This window comes from Talpa occidentalis, unplaced genomic scaffold (genome assembly GCF_014898055.3).
Source record: "Talpa occidentalis isolate TD23 unplaced genomic scaffold, MPIMG_talOcc4v2.1 talOcc4.9, whole genome shotgun sequence".
Classification (NCBI taxonomy): domain Eukaryota; kingdom Metazoa; phylum Chordata; class Mammalia; order Eulipotyphla; family Talpidae; genus Talpa; species Talpa occidentalis.
This window is the reverse complement of record NW_023605305.1, coordinates 85,819,193-85,840,365: the sequence shown is the minus strand read 5'-3', so window position 1 is coordinate 85,840,365 and position 21,173 is coordinate 85,819,193. Positions and strand designations below refer to the sequence as shown.

The following is a 21,173-nucleotide window of genomic DNA, read 5'->3' as shown; positions in this document are numbered from 1 at the left end:
CATAATTTAGGAGCCAATTCTTGATCCTATTTTTTCTTAAAGATTTTATTATTTACTTTTGTGTAAAGAGCTGGAGTGTAGGCCAGAGGTACAGTGGATGAGAAGATTCACCAGAGACAGAGCGGGGAACAGAACAGGCAGACTGACAAAATACACTGCTGAGGGGAGCAGCAGGTGAGACAGGAGAGTCTGCTGCGCCATGTGGGATTCTTGCCGGCTGGCCGGGATTGAACCCACACTGCAGAGGCTGCAGACAGCTTCACAGTGTGGCACTCAATCGCCTGTGCCACCAGGGGAGGCCCCAGAAATATGTTTTTAAAAAAAAATCTTTCCTTCTTCCTCTTGCTACTGGAATTCAGTTGTGATGGCTAGAGCTCTGACAGCCATGTTGGATCAGAAGTAACAGAACAAGAAGTTGAAATTAACCTGCTTACCTAATGATTCAATGGAACCACCTCAGTATAAATAATGGACTCAATATCTGGAGGCTCTTGGGACAATTCATTTCCTTGCTCATAAAGGTTATTAACTCAGTTTAAGCCTTTGTAGGTATAGGGCTGAGGTCCCCTCTTTCCTTGCTAGCTTGCAGCTGAGACCTATTCCAGGCTTCTAGGTGGTGCCCATATTCCTGGGCTCCTGGGTCCTTCTCCATCTTCAAACAAGCAATAGTGAATCAAGACTTTTCATGCTTCATCGCTCTCTACCTCTTCTTCCACCTCACATATGTCCATACCATCCTTCTGTCTCCCTCTTCTAACTTTAGCAAGCATGTTATTACCTTGGGCCTTCCCCAGGGATCCAGGATAATCTCCTTGTCTTACTGCTTTTAATTTTAATTCCATCAGTAAAGTTCCTTTGCCTATGTTGTAACACACTGACAAGTTCCTGGGACTAGAGTGTGAACATCTTTGGGGGCCATTATTCTATCTGCCGCAGTTGAAGAATATGAAATTCCCTTGGCACCTTCATTCTCTTGTTAATTTTAGGTCTTGTTCCACTGTCCTCCTCCAGTTTTCCCTGGATGTTTGTTCTCCTTTATAGCCTTTACACAGGCAGAAGTCATAATCTCCTCTACTTTTCAGGAATAGTGCAGTGACTTTGCCTAATCACCTACACATCTTGGGGGTGATGCATCAACTCTAAAAAAACAATTAGCCGATGTTTAAGGGGCCAGGTTGCACATAAAATTTGGTGACCACTGTGACTTTCCCAGGAGGAATGGAGTGGGCATCAGGACTATCATTTAGGGTCTATCTCTAACTTTTCTCTAAATCACAACCTGGAGCAGCTCTGAAAAATTACTTAGGAGTCTATTGAGTGGCATGCAAAGGGCATGATCCTGATAGAGTCATTCAGGTTAGATGTGAAGACAGGATTAGATAATGGGTGTCTCATACCCAAAGCAGGAATTTCAGGAAGAAACAAGAGGGAACAAGTGTTATTCAAAGAAAATTTGAAGATGGGAGTTCTGATCACTAAAGATGCTTTCTTGGCTGCAAGTAACATTCAAATATTGGGGGTGGAGCTGGGGGAGGTGACTTGATTGGCATAGTTCTCATTGGAGATATATAGTGACTTGATCTTTGTGCTTTGTCCTGTGTGCACTTTGCGGGAGCGAGACTCTGGGCATGAGGTCATTGGAATACAAGTTCCAGGAAGACAGAACCTCATCTGTCCTTTTCTTTTTGCCTCCAGCATTCAGAGTGCTGTTTTGCACTGAGTACTAGCAAATACATACTTGCATGAATAAACAACTAAATACAATATCGAGTGAGTAAGTGGTGGACACCAAGTCCTTCTTAGTCTTTTTCCCATGGGGCAGTGTGGTCTTCCCATAGCAGATTATGCTGTGGGAAAGGATTATTCTGTGAGGTCACACATGAACCCAGGTCCCCCACTGCCATTTATCCTGCCAGTGTGTTTCCTGGAACTGACCTGAGTTTATTTCCTGTCTATTGCATGTCACCAATAATCACTCCTTGACTTAGGTTTCATTGCAATAACAGATATAAGTGCTTAACGCAATTCTCAGTAGTCAGTGAATGTTAGCTCTTCATGTGCCAAAGGGACCTCCCCTTGATCATCAAACTTAATTTCCCACCCACACGCCTTTGCTTTGCCAGTTACCATGTCCCTCCAGCATTTATGCACATGTAATAGTGTAGGCACACATGCATGCATACACGTTGGTATCAGAGGTCAAAAGCAATTTAAACGCCATCTACTCCATGAGGCCAACTCTTATGTCCCTGCTTGGAAGCTATCTCTTCACTTCGAGTTCCAGGGTGCTGATGAAGTCACTTTTGCATTTATCACATACCAATGACTAGCCCAGCATCTATGATGTAGAAACCTAACACATTGTGGACCTTTGAGATAGACAGTGCCATGGTTGGACGGATGATGATGGAAAGATAACTTCTCCGGCAGCTTCACAGGAATATCTCCTTCTAGTGCCCCACCCTCCCTCAGTCAGCACAGTGTCTGATCCACAATGAGAACTCACTAAATGTTGGCTGGATGATGATCAGGGGAAGAAAAATCAAAATAAGAGAAAATCAAGATCACTGTCCACCTGGATCCATTCTCTTTTCGGGGCATTCTGTTGAAAGGAGTTATTGAGAAGAGAAGCAGGGAGTTGACAGCCATTCCCTGGACTCTCTCCCAGGGCCTTTTTAGAACAGGAAAGTTAATTATGGAACCAGATTAACAGTTTCTTTTTTGATACAGTCAAAGTAAAACCAGCAGGATGCAATTTAGCTCTTCTCCACTTTCCAAATAGCAGCAAATTTTCATACAAAACAAAGAGACACTTGAATTGCAAATTACTTAGAGAATCAGCTAGCAACCCCAACGGAAGACTATTTCTGCTACTTTCAAAACCAGGCTGTTGCCTTTTCAGGTTTAACTATGTCGTGGGACCTGCACAAAGGCCTGGGCGTCTTGCTGTTTCAACTCTGGGCCAAGTGGGCAGGACAAGTGATGCTTTAGGGTTTACTGGAGTGCTGCAAACTCTTTTTTTGTTCAGTACTTTCTTCTCTTCACCAGCTCATCTCTTCTCTCCTGTCACCAGCCTCCACTCATAGAATTAAGACTGAAGGGTCACTAAAGGTGATTTCACTCAAGGTGGTGAGAGCAGATGCCTATGAGGGTCGGGATATAAATGAATAAAGCGGTGGCAGGGGCAGGGAGGAAGAATCCTCCAGTAAGTAGATGAGGACTGGGGGGAAACTAGAACCCCATCTAACCATTGCTGTCATTCAGGACCACTGCCCCAGAGTTGGTTGTAGCTCACTAGTTCTGAGAAGTCTGTAATCTGGATTCTTATTTGAAATATCCTTCTTTTTTTCTATCAGGGTATAATAAATAGAAGAAAAAAATATCCATTGACTGGCTTGTGAGCACAAGTTTAAAACTACTGATCTAACTCACCTTCCTTTCTGAAGGATGGGGAAACTGAGGCAGAAAGGGGAAATCACTGAATGGATCCCAGGAGCACCATCTTCTGCCTTGTCATCCAGTGTGGCCTTTTATAGCATGTATACATGGACATATGTACTTTGCTAGAGTAATAAAGCTAATTAAAAAATAAAAATCTGGGCCTCCCTGGTGGCGCAGGCAATTGAGCGCCACACTGTGAAGCTGTCTACAGCCTCTGCAGTGCAGGTTTGATCCCGGCCGGCAGGCGAGAATCCCACATGGTGCAGCAGACCTCTCCTGTCTCTCCCACTGCTCCCCTCAGCAGTGTTTTTCAGTCAATCTCTCTGTTCTGTTCCCTGCTCTGTCTCTGGTGAATCCTCTCACCCTCCCACACATCTGGCCTGTACCCCGGTTCTTGGATAAATAAATAAATCTTTAAAAAATAATAATAAAATAAAATAAAAAGCTAACTGTACTTTGCTAGAATAATATACACTATCTCCCTTGGTAATGTCATGGAAGACAACTGCACTTGCTCCAAAGCAGAGATGTTTAAAGTCAGTGAGACAGCAGTGGGTCCATTTTACCATAATGAACACTGAACAGTTGCCCAGAGACTGAACAGGAAGGAGCTCTCTGAGCTTCCATTCTGTACCCAATAAGGTGAAAAGTGAGCCACTTGCCCTCCTGTGTTAGTGAGAATTTTGATTGCCCAAGACAAAAACCCTGCATGACTTGAGCAAAAAAGGGTATGTATTGGTTCACACAACTGGAAGGTTCAAGTATTTCAATCATGGCTGGATCCAGGTGCCTGGATAATAGCAGGCTGGCCCCTCTCGCTCATCCCCACAGTCTGTTTTGGTGTCAGAGGCCAGCAGCTCCAGCTGTGCATCTTTGCCATTCTTCCTGCAGTAGGAGATCTCATCTCTGTTTGTGAGTTTCAGGACTGACAGACTTTGGCCTGCATTAGTTCCTATACCCAGTCCTGAACCAGTGGCTGTGGCAGGGGAGGTGAGGCACTGCGTGGCCAAGCCAGGACACATTTCATGGAGCAATTAGGCATCGGTCTCTGCACCTCTGAGAATAGGCTGTGCATGCCAGAAGGTAGCATATACAGTGGTAGACCTGGTTCCCTGATAGGAATAAACAATGTTTATTCCTTTTGAGATGACTTGCTGAGAAAATGTCCAATCTGACCTATGGAGTTTGTTTAAAGCCGGAGCCATCCAGCTGGAGAGAAATGGGCAAATTGCTTGATTACCGCCTAATGCCAAAATGAGATTGCATATTTTGTGTTTATTTTCTCTCCTGTGTCTTGCAGCCTTGCTTCGATAGGAGAATTGGGACCGGTGACACTTTCTGCAATGAAAGGAGCAGAGTGAATAGTAAGTAGGTTTTCCAGTTTTCTTTGGTTATCAGATATGGGCACCTTTCTGATGCCAAAATGAGTTATATAAAATTACCGTTCTGTTCTCCAACCCATTGAAACAAGTATCCACTGGCTTTTGGGGGATATCAGATACCAAGTACATGACTTTACTTTTGTCTAACAGTATTACCCTTATACCATGTGCAAACTGTTTCTCCAATTTAGATGCATATATAAATATAAATAAATAAATATAAACATATATTCCCCATGGCAACATAGATTCAGATCATTTAAATGTGTTCCTGACTGCAAGCAATAGGAACCACAGGTTCATTGCTTTTAAGAAAAATGTTATTCATTCTCATAGCAGCCAGTCCCAAAGTAGAACAGGTCCATGGCTCATTGATGGAATAGCTCAAAAAAATATCACCAAGTTCTGGGTTCTGACATCATCAGTGGGCTGTCTCTTTTGTGTGCCTCTTTTCATCAGTCTTTCCAGAAATCCCCAACAGACTTTCACTCCCATGCATTAGCCAGACTTGTGTCACATACCCTGGTTTTAATCAATCCCTGGCAAAGCTAATAGGGTCTCTATGATTGGTTTGGATGTACCATTAGCTGTTCACGGACTTAGAAGTATGGCCCTGGTCCTCTAAAGCACGTTCACAAAGAGCAGCATGAGTAGCTGAACAAAATTAAAGTCTTGTTTAAAAGAATGGTTGTTGTAAAGGTAGCCAGCAGTTGCTGTTAGCAGGTGATACTAATCTCAGTGGTGTCTCCTCTAAGATGACAGCTGGGGCAGGTACCTAAGATCCAAAAAGTCATATACTCCATCTCTGCAGAATAAACAGGTACAGATACCTCACCTTGCCTACCCTCCCCCTAAGTCATGGACAAAATTAAAGAAATATTTAGGAATACTTATGAGCCTGGGTATAAAATCCAAAGCATTATCCTTTACCATAGGCAGATTGTTTCTCCAATTTGCATAATTAAAAGCTCCCCCTCAAAGAGTAAACATCACTGCCAACTAAAAAAAAAATAATAAACTACAAAGCGGTATTAAATATGCATCACTAATTTGACTTTTTAATTTGTCGGGATCTTGGTAGAGACTTGAATAACTCTGTAGATACTGAGTGCTTAGTAAAACCTTCCACTTGCCTGAAAAGCACTCAACAGGAAAAGAAAGCCAATTTTTACCTAAAGAATTTGAGTTCATGTTTGAAAATTACCAGTAGGAGCTCATGCGGTTGAAATGACTCTCAACTTCATTATTCTGAGCACTGACTGCCATCACTCACATGTAAGCAATTGCTTCATGCCTCCAGAGGTGATAACACTTCCTCAGAAATCTCCATTTGGTTCTAGAGTCACTGGGAGCTGTGTGTGTCTTCTATGTGAATATTGGTAGGGAGTGACTGAAGAGGGGCAAAATGACTTTCTGGCCCCCAAATCTCATTCTTGTTGATCTGCTTAAATATCTATACCAGCCCTCACTTGGATCTTGAGGGTCTCCGCTCTAGGAGAATGTGCTCCTTGGCTAAGGTGGACTCTGAAGCTATCCTGATAGATGGCAATTAAGTTCATCCGCTATCCTCAGGGAAGACAGACACAGAATACAATTGTGTGTATGCACAGAGAGGTCTCCCAGAGCTACAAATTGTATGTGTGTGTGTGTGTGTCTAGAAATGATGAGATACATATTATGTATAAACATACATATAGTGTTCCAGAAGTGAGTTCCTTTGATACAGGCTAGTCTATAACCTGTTTGTTTTTTTTTTTTTTTCAACTCAAGTGTTCATTCTGACTATTTCCATTGCTCTGTATGTGTGTATATGTGTGTGTGTACACATCACTGTTTTTTTTTTTAACCATTGATCAGTATGGCAAAACACTTTGAATCATTATTTACTAAATCTCTTATAAGGCTTTTCTCATTACTAATTTACATTTTATTTTAAAACATACCAAATGTTCACAAACCCAGAGACACTCTGCACATGTGTGGTTATCTGTGTAGTCAAGTTCTAGAAAGGAGAGTGCCAGGTCAGGGGGTCAGCAGCTGTGTTAAGGGGAGAGCCGAGAGTCTTGGCCCACTGCCCATCGGGTCGAGAGCACAGTCCCTCTGGGCTCTGGATATGCCTTTGAGGCTTTGGGCTTCTAGAGAAGGGACAGGGTAACTGACAAGAGAAAGAAAATGGGGACAATGTGCACCAAATGTGACCTTTGCTTTTGCCACATTTTTATCCTGTACTATCATGAAACAACCAGGGAATTATTGTTATTACAGCCATATGTTTCTTTTTGTGTTCATTTGAGGAATATCTGTCTCTCCTTTATCTGACTGTGAGCTGCCTGTGAAGAGACACATCTGGTGACACTTGCTGCTCAGTAATGTATCTTGAATGTCCAACATACTTATATTACTGTGTGAATGTATTTTGGGGGTGAAAGAGTGAATGAATTACGTAGAAGATTGTTGCATCGGGCAACACCACACTGATAAAGAAACGGGAGTCATGGAGCAGGCTATATATTGCAGGATGCTGCTGAAGAGCAGGATCCTGGCCTTTTTATTGATAGACTTATACAACATCAGTTGTGAGGGGAAGGAGGACAAAAAGAAAAGGGAGGGGTGAAACTAGAAAATGTGCTCTGTCATCTATAGTATCAGGGGTTGTGAGTCTGCCCTCCAGGCACTTCTCATCTGCTTGATGACTTGGTATTCAGTCTTATCAACAAGGCTCTCCACTGATCAGCTTCTGGGGTCCCTTTTTGTACATCAGTCCTCAGCCCTCCCCACCCCCCTTCCCTGGACATTCCCCGTCATACCATGTGATGCATAGCCTTCCCAGAGTGATCGATCTTTAAGCTCTTGGTTGATTTGAAAGGCACCTTGTAAGGTTTGGCTTCTGTGACTGACTGACTGGGCAGTTCTAACCTTGTTTAGGAAGGCAAAACTGCAGGTAACAAAATGATGGCTGAATGGGCCATTTAGGATTAGCAGACCCACAGAAGATATGTCATAGTGCAAAGGGATTTGAAAGGATGTCCTGAAGAAGGAAGCAGCTAGGGAATCTGTTCTCTTCCTAATCTTCTCATCCAGCCCTCCCTGTCACTTCTGTCTGATATATTTTTATCATACAGCAGTAGACATGGAGGGCCCTATGCCAGCTGCTACTCCACTATCTTAGGGCAAGAGTGGTTCTGCCTACGGAGCAGGTTTGCTGTCATGGACCATCCCTGTCAGGACCAGCCAGGAGTTTAATATAATTCACTCAACCCCTGACCCTAACTTCCACCTATTTTATAAAAGCAGCATTTGATTTCTTTTTACCTTCTCCCTTTCTAAACAAGATTAAATTCTGTGATATTATGAAAATCAAAGAAGGCCTGGTCTTGGGGATATGACTTCATATTCGAAGCCAATGTCTTCTGTAATGCTGTTGTTGATTTGATTTGTTTCAAAACACCTCAGAAAGATGAAATAGATTTTTCTTTCCATAATGATATTTACTTGCCTTTTCTATCTCCAAAAATGTGTCCTCTTGTTCAGGGTTTTGTCTAAATCTCTTGGATTCATGTCACCCTTCACAGGACAGCGAGCATAGTTTTCATTGTCCTGACTCACTGAATGTCTGTCTTCTGGTCTGTGCCTGCAAAAGAGCTAGCTGAACAGAGACCCTAGCATTCATCCACACTGACAATCCTGAGATCTTGGGCTTAGTGTAGAACTAACCCTAGATATCCTTCAACTCTCTTGAAGGAGGAGGCTAGGTTGCTATTTGGCTCTTCCAAGTAAAGTTTGGAAACCAAAAGCATTAATATAACCTAGTAGCTCCTTAGAAATGCAGCAACCCCAGGCCCCACTCCAGGCCTAATGAATCAGACTATATATTTAGGTGCTCAGTATGTGGCCAGGCACATTGTAGACCTAAAGGACAACCCCTTGGGATCTTTCTTCCTGATATTGTCAAGTTTCCAACATATCCCCTGCTCTAGTCAACATGATGAAGTGAATCTATAGTAGATATTAACTAAAAATGCATTACTTTAATAGATCACAGCATTCTTGTTTTAGGCATAGAAAATATTTCATATTGATTTATAGGACTTTTACTAAATATTACTCATGAGAGAAAATGAAGCTATAAGAGATTTTCACTCAATCATAGTTGACATATAAGTTGCATCTGAGCAATTGATAGCTTCTTGGAACTCTGTTAAGAAAGATTCTGAGGCTGCCTGTGGGTTCATCAGGAAAAAGCATTTTGTGCTTGGTCAGTGATGTCCACTATAGCTGTGGACACAACCATCTATCAGCCATATTATATGACATCCCAACGCTTAATAAACCTCTATGTATTGTAATTGTGAAGTGAGAGGAACACTGAGTTATCTGCTGCTGAATCACAAATCACTCCAAAATTTAGAGGCTTAAGAGAATTGTATTTATCATCTCAATCTCCATGAGTCAAGAATCTTTGAGCAGATTTACTTGGTCCTTGGTTCTCTGTCACTGGGTTTCCAACAAGGATACAAAGCATCAGTCAAGATGGGAATATGTCTCAAAGGCTGGCCTGGGGATGATCCACTTCCAAGCTCACTGGTATGAGTAGCACCGAGATCCTCCTGGGTGTTGCTCTGATGTACTCAGTTCCTCCCTGGCCATTGTTCAGAGACTGCTCTTAGCTCCTTGCCAAATCGGCTTCACCAATAGGACAGGTATGCAATAAGAGAAAATGATAGAGGGAAATCACAGCCCTTTGTGACCTAGTTATAGAAGTGTTATCTCATCACCAGTGTAAGTCACCCAATATACTCAAGAGTGGAAATGCACAAGGGTGGAAATGCTAAAATGTGGGAATCACTGGCACTATTGTACAAGCAGTCTGCCATCCTGCTTCATCCTGTTTCATCTTCACTGTGACCTCTAAAGATACATATTGTTTTGATTCCACTTTTACCACTAAGGTAAGCAGACATAGAATTGTTCATTTAAAATTCACAATGAGACAGCTAATAAAAAAAATAGTTAGGATTCTGCCCCAGGTCTGTCTGACTTTAGAGCCGATGGTATGTCCACTATACCTTTTACCATCTCTAGAATTATTGCGTAATGTGGTTTTCAAAATGTTTTGACCATGAACCTCTATTGGCAAAATCTTTAAGAATACACCTTTACTATACATGTTTACAAAGTGCCCCTTAATCTGTAATTAAATATGAACAAATGTGACTTTACTAGGTATAGATAGAAATTCTTTTATCCATGCCATGGGAGATTTCCCTGCTCTCCCCTGGGATCACTCCTACTTTGGGGACTACTGATATGACACTCTTCCAGCTATGACCTCCTAAAATCCATGACTCCCTAGAGGATGATCAGGGAGCTGATTGGAAACTTCTACTGCCAGACACTAAAGCAGGGAGAAACTGGCTGGCAGCCTCCTCACCCCACGAGCATCAGGAAAAATATGGAAAGAAAAGGTGTTTCGATAGGGCCTCCCCTGGTGGCGCAGGAGGTTGAGCTCAGTGCTGTGAAGCTGTCCTCAGTCTCTGCAGCACCGGTTTGATCCCAGCCAGCCAGCGAGAATCCCACATGGCGCAGCAGACCTTTCCTGTCTCTCCCGCTGCTCCCCTCAGCAGTGTTTTTCAGTCAATCTCCCTGGTCTGTTCCCTGCTCTGTGTCTGGTGAATCCTCTCACCCTCCCACACATCTGGCCTGTACCCTAGTTCTTGTATAAATAAATAAATCTTTAAAAAAAATAATAAAAAAATAAAATAAAAAGCTAACTGTACTTTGCTAGAATAATGCACACTATCTCCCTTGGTAATGTCATGAAAGACAACTGAACTTGCTCCAAAGCAGAGATGTTTAAAATCAGTGAGACAGCAGTGGGTGTGTCCACTTTGTCCATTTTACCATAATGAACACTGAACGGTAGTCATGTAGTCATTTCTGGGGCCAGGCTGAGGGTGTGACACTGTGTAACTGAGACATACATCTCTGTTCTCCTCTTGTATAATTCCCTGACAGCACATCCCTTACTCCAGTATTTGGCACCTTAGCTGAGCAATGCAACTAGGAAAAAGTAGTATGTGGCTTTCCTAGAAGATGAGAGAAATAAGGCTCCACATCTGTCTTTGGATTTCCCAGTGCAGCATTTGGAAACAAGTATTGGAAACAAGTATCAGAGCCCTGCTATGGAGTAGCTAGTGGGATTTATCAGGGTGGCATGGATGACCTTGAATGGTGGCAGCATGGTCGGGGATGGGGAGACTGCCAGCCACAGGTCAGCATACCTGAACTGCATGAGCTGTTCCCCAAATCATGATACTCAGAAAAGGAGCATTGGAGGCTGCCCAGGCACAAACCCCAGGTGCCCACTGCAGCCGGCATTCAAGCAGCCCCTTCATCCGTGGCCTTGGCCACTGCCTTCTAGCTCTGACTTTCCTGGCCTCACTGGCCCCCTTTCTTGTCAAGGCTTGTTGATATCTGAGGTCCCAGCTGCGTCAAACTTTCCCAGCTTTGTGACTTGCCATTGTGTATCAGGGGGCAGCTATTTCTGGCCCTTTATCTGTTTTGTTTTGTTTTGATCCCCTTCTTGTCAGATCTCTCAGAACTTGCCAGGTGTGGAAATTTCCCTCCTCTGACCTTTCTGGCCAGCATGGTATGGGAATCACTCACAGAAACCCAACTGAAATGGCTTCTGAATACGCACTTTTGCATTGATTTTTCACATCAGCATGCTGGCCAGGGCGACAGACGTGCACACTGGAATCTCAGCCTCCGAGTTGTGCTGGGCACTAGTTTTCACATGTGGACAAACTGTTGTAAGCATACAGTGACTAGGCGAGGCTGGCAGTCTTGCTGTCTTCGGTCGAGTGTCACGGGAGATGTGGGGTGGCGGGGTGAAGGAGGGACGTAGAGAGGGATGTCCCTAATAATGACAGCAGCCGCTACTGCTGCATTTGAGTTCCTGCTTTATCCGGGAGCTGCACGAGACTAGGAGCATTGGGATGGAGAGCGAGGGACCCGCAGCAGTGTAACCGGCTTACAAGTTCCTCGCCATTGCTCAGTCACTGTCACTCTGGCACATGTCTTGACCTCCCCGAGCACCAGTCACACCAGCTACCAAACAACATAACAACAGCAAGAACCAAACAAAGACAAAAACCCAGTAACCATACACCTACTTGCCAAGGACCGCTGGGAAATCCAAAGGAGGCAGCTGGTGGATAGTGCTCAGTCTAGTGCCTGGCACACAGCAGACACAGAGCACCGGTTGGTTACTGTCCCCTCAAGAATGTTTCTGCCCATTTCATACAGGAACAAAGTCATAGCAGAGAAGATAAACATTCTGCCTAGGACCAACAGTAGCAGGAGTGGATTTAGGTTTAGGGTCAGCTCCCTCACTCATTCTTCAAATATTTTGGGGTGCCTGCTGCAGGCCAAGCCCTGGGGCCAGAGCAGCATGTGAACAGGCCAGGAGCTTGGTCCTCATGGAGCTGACGGTCTAGTGAGGTGCTCATATCATGGTTGGAAACTGTTTTTGCAAAGCTCAAGTGTCTCACCAGGAAGGTTGAAAGCAGGCTCATTGTTCTCCCCTCCCATGTGTTTCCCTTGTCACAAACTTTTGTGGGCTTGTTTTTGCCTGGTCATCAGAACTGACCAGCAGAAACCATTCAGGCAGGGTCTAACAGGTCACTGAGCAGCTCTGTTCTAGGGCACATGCGGAAGCCCCAGGGGCAACAACCCTGAGAAACCTATGACTCAACTCCTCCAAATCCCCAGAGGGGCACATGCTCAACACCCATGAACATACGACCCATGAAGAGGCATGAACAGCCCACACGCCTGCACACTGAAAACTCAACTCATGCTCCTGTGCATTAGAAATGCCGCACCTCCACTTGCCCTGCCCAGTTCCCACTGGCAGCTCCCCAATTTTCATTTACCCTTTAAAACCCCAAGTCTCATGTGGGCAGAGAGGCAGAGCTAAGTTGGGTCTCCCTCTTTGACCTTCTCAACTGGTACACCAAAATCAAAGCATTCTCTCTGCTGTCAAAGCCCTTCATTGTGGTCAGCAGGCGCACTTCAGGCCCACGGACAATGCCCCGGACTCCTGGACAATCCTCCCAAACATTTCCTCTTTGGGCTTCGCAACACCTGGTTATAAAGGCCCCCACCACATCAGATGGATGGACTCTAATGGTTAATACTGGGGGGGTGCTACTGGGGGCTCCTTTACTGTCTCCAGCAATCCTGAGAGGCTCATTATCTTCATTCCACAGATTATAAACTCGAGGCTGGCAGAGGGCAGACCCCTGTGTCTCGGTCATGGAGCTGGAATGTGCTGGGGCTGGGACTCAAGTCCAGGTGCCACCCAGCACAGCTCATTGTGCTGTTTCCATAAAGGCAAGGTGACTGGACCCAAAGCCTCATCACTGCTGCCCATGTATAACCAATACCAGGTGGGCCCCGGGTGGTGTGCCCAAGCTCCTGGAGTTACCTTCTGAGGATAAAAGACATAAGACACAGTTAGCCCGGAAAATAAAGAATTCAAGCACTGACTCCTTAAAATCAGGCAGCAGGACTGAAGCTGACAACCTCTGCTCTCTTAAGCAGTATTTAGCCACCTTTTCATGGTCCCCCACATCGAGGGGCCTGTCAGTGGGGGGGGAACAGCACAGACAGGGCTGGGAGCAGGAGGCCAGCTGTAGACACAGCCCTAGCCTGGTGACTTGACAGAACTGCTGCAGATCAGGGAGTGGGCTGTGTTCAGTGGAGTTGAACCAACTTCAGTTCTGCCTCCCTGAGCCTGAAAATCCATCTGAATTCACTCCGCTGGTGCCTGGTAGGTCCAGGGAACTAGAGAAGCCAGTGTGATTCCCTGCATTTGCTTGACTTACTCATGGTTCACAGCTATCAGCCAGTAAGGGAAGGTTCACACAGCCATAGGACACTGTGAGATTATCCCCCTAGGAGTGAAAACAAAGCAGAGAAGAGAGGCTCCCCACAGAAAACAAAGAGGCCTTGCCCTTCGCAGACTGACCAGCAAAGCCAAGCACAGCTGGAGCCTGAGTTCCAGCCTGTGTTATTTACAAGCGAGAACAGCTGCCAAAAACAGAGGCAGATTTGTATTCTTGTTCCCACTCTGGAAATACTTAATCTAAAGCAGTAAGTCTTTTATGGATCAACACCCCACCTGCCTCCCCAGGTGGGCAACACCCTCAGGAAATAGGGACATGCTTATGCTGGAGCCAAGCCAAGCACAGCTGACAGAGCCAGATGTGGGCAATGAGGCCACCCTTTCCAAAGCTTGCTGCTCAGGTGTCTCATCTGAGCTTAGCAGCTCCAAAAGAGAGGACACAGGGTATTTGAATTCATTTTACACATGTACAAACTCTGACGATCCAACAGGTTATGAGATCTACCTAAGTCATGCGGCAATTTGGTGGCAGAGACAAAGGAACTCTGATGTCTCCTAGTGCACACTTGGACCTCAGTAGTGGCTCTACGGTAAATACAAGGACCATGCAGGGTCTGCTGTATGGCCAGAACCACCTCAGAAGCTGTCAGTCCTGATTCATCTTTGTTTATTGAGTTGCCAGTACTTCTAGTCACTCTTTCCGTGAAATGAAAATCAATATCATATACTTTGTATGTCCACACCCTGGAGTCATCTTGGCAAAACTTCTAATGACCCGCAGTGAAAAAAAATTCTCAGTCTCTAAGAATGTCTGTCATGGTGACATAATCAACATACAAAAATCTATGGCCCTTTGTAATCAGGGAAATGCAAATCAAAACTACCATGAGATACTATCTTACACCAGTGAGAATGGCACATATTAAAAAAACTAGCAACAACAAATGTTGGCGAGGGTGTGGAGAAAAAGGAACTCTCCTGCACTGCTGGTGGGAGTGCAAACTGGTCCAACCACTATGGAGAGCTGTGTGGAGATTTCTGGACCTACTAAACATAGAGCTTCCATATGATCCAGCAATTCCACTCTTAGGTATTTACCCAAAGGATACAGAAACATCAATTCCAAAGAATACCTGCACCCCTATGTTTATAGCAGCACTATTTATAATAGCTAAGCTTTGGAAACAGCCCAAATGCCCCAAAATAGATGACTGGATCAAGAAGATGTGGTACATATATACCATGGAATATTACTCAGCATTCAAAAAAGATAAACACATGCAATTTGCAGCAACATGGATGGCGCTGGAAGGGATCATGCTCAGCGAAATAAGCCAGAAAGAAAAAGAAAAATACCGGATGGTCTCACTCATAGCAGGAATCTAGATAAATAAGGGACCAGGAAAATGAATAACTATAAGAAAGTGAAAATCAAAATCAACAAAAAACTATGAACCAGAGACACTTTTTGGGGGTGGGGGGGTGGGAGGGGAGGGATTGGGGTCAGAATGGGGGGGTTGAAATTGTATGGGGAATATAAAAATAAAATTTATTATTTAAAAAAAAAAATCTATGGCCTTTTTATATACAAGCAATGATCAAGATGCGAAAGATATTTTAAAAATAGCTCCATTTATAATTGCTTCAAAAAGAATTAAGTCTCTTCGAATTAACCAAGATGGTAAAAGACCTATGCAATGAGAAATTATAAGAAATTTTAAAGGACTTAAATAGTGCTATAAGGAAATGGAAAGCTATCCTGTGGTCATGGATAAGGAGAATCAGTGTCATTAAAATGACTATCCTACCCAAAATGATATATAAAATTTACACAATCCCCATCAAAATGCCAGCAATATTTTTCAAAGAAATTGAACTAAAAAATATTAAAATGTATGTGGAACCATAAAAGGTCTCAAATTGCAAACACAACCCTGAGAAAAAAGGATTGAAGTGGAGATAACAAGTTACCTGCCTGCAAACTTTATTATAAAACTACAGTACTAAAAACAGTAATTATTGGCACAAAAATAGATACTTGGATGAATGGACAGAATTGAAGGCCCAGAAATTAATCCAATAACTATCAGCACCCATTCTCAAATAAAGCAGCTCAGACCATACAATGTGGAAGGACAGGTTCTCTGTAAAGTAGCTCCCATCATTTCTAATAGATACAGGATGCTTCTGCCTGGGCATAGTTCTGCAGTCATGCATCAAAGGAGCTGGGAGCAGGGGCTGCATGGGGAGGCATGTCTATCCATAGTCAGCTTGTCTGCTGGAGCAGAGGTGGATATTTCTGGCCCCTGAAATGCTCTCCTAGAACTTGTTACTACACTGCTGAAAAGTGAACAGCAACAGGGTGGTCTAGAGAAAGAATGGCATTCAAGGCTTGGACCGGCCATAAAAAAATGTTAACTCTGAGACTGTAACTCCTTAGTTCTAAGCTGGGGCTGCTAGTGTAACCAACAAATGGTGCATAAAGTATTTAACTGAATGAATGGGCCATCATAGAGCTAGAAATGATCCCAGAAACCACCTTTCCCCAAATGTTCCCAAATTCACTAGATAATCAGCATCCCATAAAGTGCTTTCCAGAAATCACTGTGGCTGGACCCCAAACATTCTCATCCCACATAGACTGGTTATATACTCTCAACTTCATAGATCCACCCCCTCGCCCCATTCCTCGATTATAAAATTGCAGTCTGGGGCCTCCCCGGTGGCACAGCTGTTGAGCACTGGGCTGCAAAGCTGAGTGCAGCCTCTGCAGCGCCAGTTCGATCCCCGGCTGCTGGGCGAGGGTCCCACATGGCGCACAGACCTCTCCTGCCGCCCGCTGCTCCCCTCAGCAGTGTACTTTGGTCCTTCTGCCTGTTCTGCTCCCCGCTCTGGCTCTGGTGAATTCTCTCACCCTCCCACGCTTCTGACTGTACCCAGTGCTTGTATAAATAAATAAATCTTTAAAAAAAATAAAAAAATAAAATTGCAGTCTGTCTTGGGGAAAGGACAGTGCTTCTGTTAGCTAAGACGTCTGTCCACCATTTTTCAAAAGCTCTGTGGATAGCAACTAGTTTCTGTTTTTCAAAGCTCCTCAGGTGACTCTTAAGCAGTTGAATTAGCATCTGTCCTTAGAATGATCTTGGGGAGCCCCCAACCTGAGCTGTCATAAGGCTCAGAAACCTGAAGTTCACTGAGCTGGTGAGCTAATTAGCAAATAATAGTAATCACAACAACAAACACCCTGCGTTTTTCAGATTTCCAGTCTCATGACCTTCTCACCAAGTCAAGACAACAAAATGTAAGGGAAGGAGGAGATGGTTTCATTGTTGATTGTCTCAGGAGAGGTCCTACTCATCAAACATGTTCCTCCCACAGGGCTTGCTCCGTGGGTCTCAGTTGGAAACATAAACCCAGCGATGTTTGGGGATGTCTCATGTTAAAGCATCACTGGCCACAGCCCAGGCAGCTTTGCTCCCAGACACTTCCTCCAGGTGGCTTCCTGGATGGCAGGCATTGTGTCCAGGGGACACAATCAAGTCAGAAGGACAAGCATGGCATGCAGATCTATAAGGACTGGACTAAGAAGATCTACTGTGCCCTGAGAGCTGCCCATGTGCCAAGGAGCATGCTTGTACAAATGAGATAACTAGCTTCAGCAGTTCTCAGAGGATAATGCTCTTGATTCTTATTTATCCTAGCTTTGTTTTTACATTCAGAAATCATTTATTGACTCCCTCCTGTTGTCAAGCACTGCTTTAAAATATTTGGAAACACGAGTGAGCACATCAGATGAAAATTACTGTACTCACAGAGTTAAATTCCCAGTTGTTCTGGTTATCTTCGTTAATTAACCAACCAGCTAAAAGCTTAGCTATTTTTTCATACAACCACTTTATCTTGCTCACAATTCCCTGTGTCATACCCTGACTTTTTATTTTTCATCCGTATAAGGATGAGGAAATGTAAGCTAGGCAGGGGGAGGGTTAAGGTCTAAGATGTGTCTAGAGGCATAAAAAGGAAAGATGGAAGGTCCCTACCTTTACTAAAGAAAGTAAAATTTGTTTTGAATAAATGCTGTAACTGTTTATAATTTTACCTTTAGATAAAAGTATATTTTTTACCCTCAATATTTCTCTATGCTCCAGTTTCCTCCATTGTAAAATGAGAATTCACAATGTGCCTGCTTCCTAAGTTTGCAAAGATTAAATGATTTAATGGATGGAAAGCACTTAGCATAATTACAATTGTTCAATGAATGTTAGATATTATAGTATTAGACTGTCAATTTGTTTTTTGTTAAGCAATTAAATGTGTTCAAATCTAAGGGTGAAAAGTACAGTGAATGATCTGGTTGAGTGCGTTGGGGTGTGTGTATGTGTAGATATATGGTATTTATGTAAAGTGGCTACCATTTAGGGCTTTCAATAACATATTAGATAGTTGTTGTTGTTTTCTATTAACAAATTATCAGCTTAAGTCAATACCCATTTGCTATGCTACAGTCTCTGCAGGTCTGGCAAACCATGGCTGAGTTCTCAGGGTCTTCCAGTACTGATATTGAGGCATTAATTGGACTGTGTTTTTTTTCCTAGAGCTACTTCCAAGCTCTCTCAAATTGTTGGGTGAGTTATTTATAGTTGCAACCCAGCAGTCCCATTTCCTGTCAGAGTGGGGACTATCATCAAAAGTAGAGGTCACCTTCATTTCTTTGCTTTATGGCTCCTCCAACCATCCTTCTTCAAAGCAGCAATAGAGGGCCTTCCCAGGTGGCGCAGCAGTTGAGCGCTGGGTTGCGAAGCTGCCCGCAGCCTCTGCAGCACCGGTTCGATCCCTGGCCACCGGTGAGTGTCCCACATGGTGCGACAGACCTCTCCTGGCGTGCCCGCTGCTCCCCTCAACAGTGTATTTCATCAGTCTGCCTGTTCTGCTTCCCGCTCTGGCTCTGGTGAATTCTCTCACCCTCCCGTGCTTCTGACTGTACCCAGTACTTGTATAAACAAACAAACAAACAAAAAAACAAACAAACAAATAAATAAATAAATAAATAAATAAATCTTAAAAAAAAAAAAAAACAGCAATAGAATATTCCTCTCACCAAATTCTTCTCACACTTTGAATCTCTCTTGCCAAGAATAGTCCAGTCCCTTTAAGAGGCTCACCTCATTAGTCAGACTCACCCAGAATAATCTTCTTATGGTAAACCACTTTTGGACCTGGATTTTATCTGTCAGCACTACCCAGAATAGTATTTGATTTAGTGACTAGGAGGAGGGATGTGTAGACCAATGACCAGGAATCTTGGGGAACATCTTAGAATTCTTCCTACCAGAGAAACATTTTCTCATCAGCTCTGATTTAGCTCAAAACAAGATGGGACTATAACAATAATGTGACTTCCTTTTTATGTGCAGCTTGTAAAATTATGTATTTATTTATATTTATTTATTTATTTATACAAGCACTGGGTACAGTCAGAAGCGCCGGAGGGTGAGAGAATTCACCAGAGCCAGAGCGGGGAGCAGAGCAGGCAGAAGGACCGAAGTACACTGCTGAGGGGAGCAGCAGGCAGCAGGAGAGTTCTGCACGCCATGTGGGACCCTCCTCCAGAGGCTGGGGAGCAGCCAGGGATCGAACCGGCGCTGCAGAGGCTGCGGGCAGCTTCGCAACCCAGCGCTCAACCACTGCGCCACCAGGGAGGCCCTATGTGCAGCTTGTAAAATAATTTTTAAAGACTATGCTTGTTGATTTATAATCATAGCCCATATGCATGACACTTAAGACCCTTGATCAGCATTTAGCAGCATGAGGATGAAAGATGCTAATGATATTGTAATATTTGAACTTCTAGGAATCATCCCCAATGTTCCTCAATACTGGTTGTAAGTCACTTCTCTTTTTTGTAATGTTTTCAACTGTTTTATTATTGAGCTAATATTGGTTTAAAATGCTGTATATGACTTACGGAAATAGGTTTACACCTCTTCAGGTGTAAACCACAACACACCCACCACCAGACACCTTTATCCCTTTACCATGGACAGCTGGGCCCCATCCCCAATTTGTTCCTATCTCCACCCACTCCCTAGGAGCTTCAATTCTGCGGTCATATTCTAGTATTTGTTTTGTTTTCTCCTTTGTTTTATTTCTCTATATTCCATATATAAGTGAAGTTACCCAGCATTTGTCTTTCTCCTTCTGACTTAAAGTAGCCTAATCCCTTCTAAATGGGAGGAAACATTTACACAGAACACATCTGACAAGGGGCTAATGTCTAAGATATACAAAGAATTCACATAACTCAACTAAATGAAAATAACCAAACCAAAAAATAACTAAGTAGACACTTCTCAAAAGAAGATCTACAGATGGTCAACAGTCACATGAAAAAATACTTACCCTCACTTCTCGGGGAAATGCAAGTCAAAACTACAATGAGATGCCACCTCACCTGTGAGAATGGGCCATATCAAAAAGATGAGAAACAGCAGCTAGTGGCGAAGATATGGAGAACAAGGAATTCTGTTACACTGTTGGTGGTTACAATATAGACTGGTTCAGTCTATTAATAATAATAATAATAATGAAGTGCCATTGTTTTACATAATATTTTCATAGTATAGGATTCTCGTCTCAGAGGTAGTCACTGTAGCTCTTCTACCACAAAGCACCCATGGTCTTCCACCATAGTCCATTGTGCTCTATCCCCCTTCTCATCCTCTTAGATACCTCAGATCTATGATTATGTGTCAAGGGATGGTTTTAAAGTTGGTCTTCATCTGACCTTTTCTTTGGTTGCTCTATATTCCACATATAATGACAGCATCCAGTATTTGTCTTTCTGGTTTATTTCATTGGGAATAATCCCTTCCAACTCCATCCATGTTGCTGCAAATGGCAAGGGTTTATCCTTTTTGATTGCTGAATAGTAGTCCGTTATGTATATATCCACTCATCTGTTTTGGGGTGTTTAGATTGTTTCCATGTCTTGCCTATTGTAAATAGTGCTTTAAGAACATAGGAATGCAGGTTTCATTTTGAATTAGTGTTTTTGTGTTCTTTGGGTAGATATGGAGGAATGAAAATGCTGGATTGTGTGACAGATACAATTTTAGTCTTTTGAGGCACCTCGACACTGCTTTCCAAAGGGGCTGGCCAGCCTACATTCCCATTAATAGTGTAGGAGGGTGCTTTTTTCCACACACCTTTGCCAGCACTTGTTTCTGCTCTTTTAGACAGGTGATTTTGATTTGCATTTCCCTGATGATAAATGATGATGGACTTTTTTTTCATTTGCCTGATGGCCATCTGTGTGTCGTCTTTGGATAAAAGCCTCCTTAACTCTTCTGCCCACTTTTGATCGTGTTGTCTGTTTCTTCTTGTTTGAGCTATATGAACTTTTTTTAGATCTTTGGTATCAATCTCTTGTCAGATGTGTG

The 21,173-nt window shown here is 43.4% G+C and overlaps 1 protein-coding gene across 5 annotated transcripts in view; it reads left to right on the top strand.

The window, feature by feature from the left end:
* Positions 1-21,173, top strand: part of ATP10B (ATPase phospholipid transporting 10B (putative)) — a 342,867-nt gene that overhangs the window by 138,471 nt on the left and 183,223 nt on the right. For all 5 annotated transcript variants that reach the window (XM_054690976.1, XM_054690973.1, XM_037499109.2 and 2 more), the window contains one exon: positions 4,742-4,805. Coding sequence is in view for 1 of the 5 variants with exons in the window: in XM_054690973.1 (XP_054546948.1) it covers positions 4,742-4,805 (64 nt within the window). In the remaining 4 variants the exon portion in view is untranslated. The remainder of the gene's footprint in view (positions 1-4,741; positions 4,806-21,173) is intronic.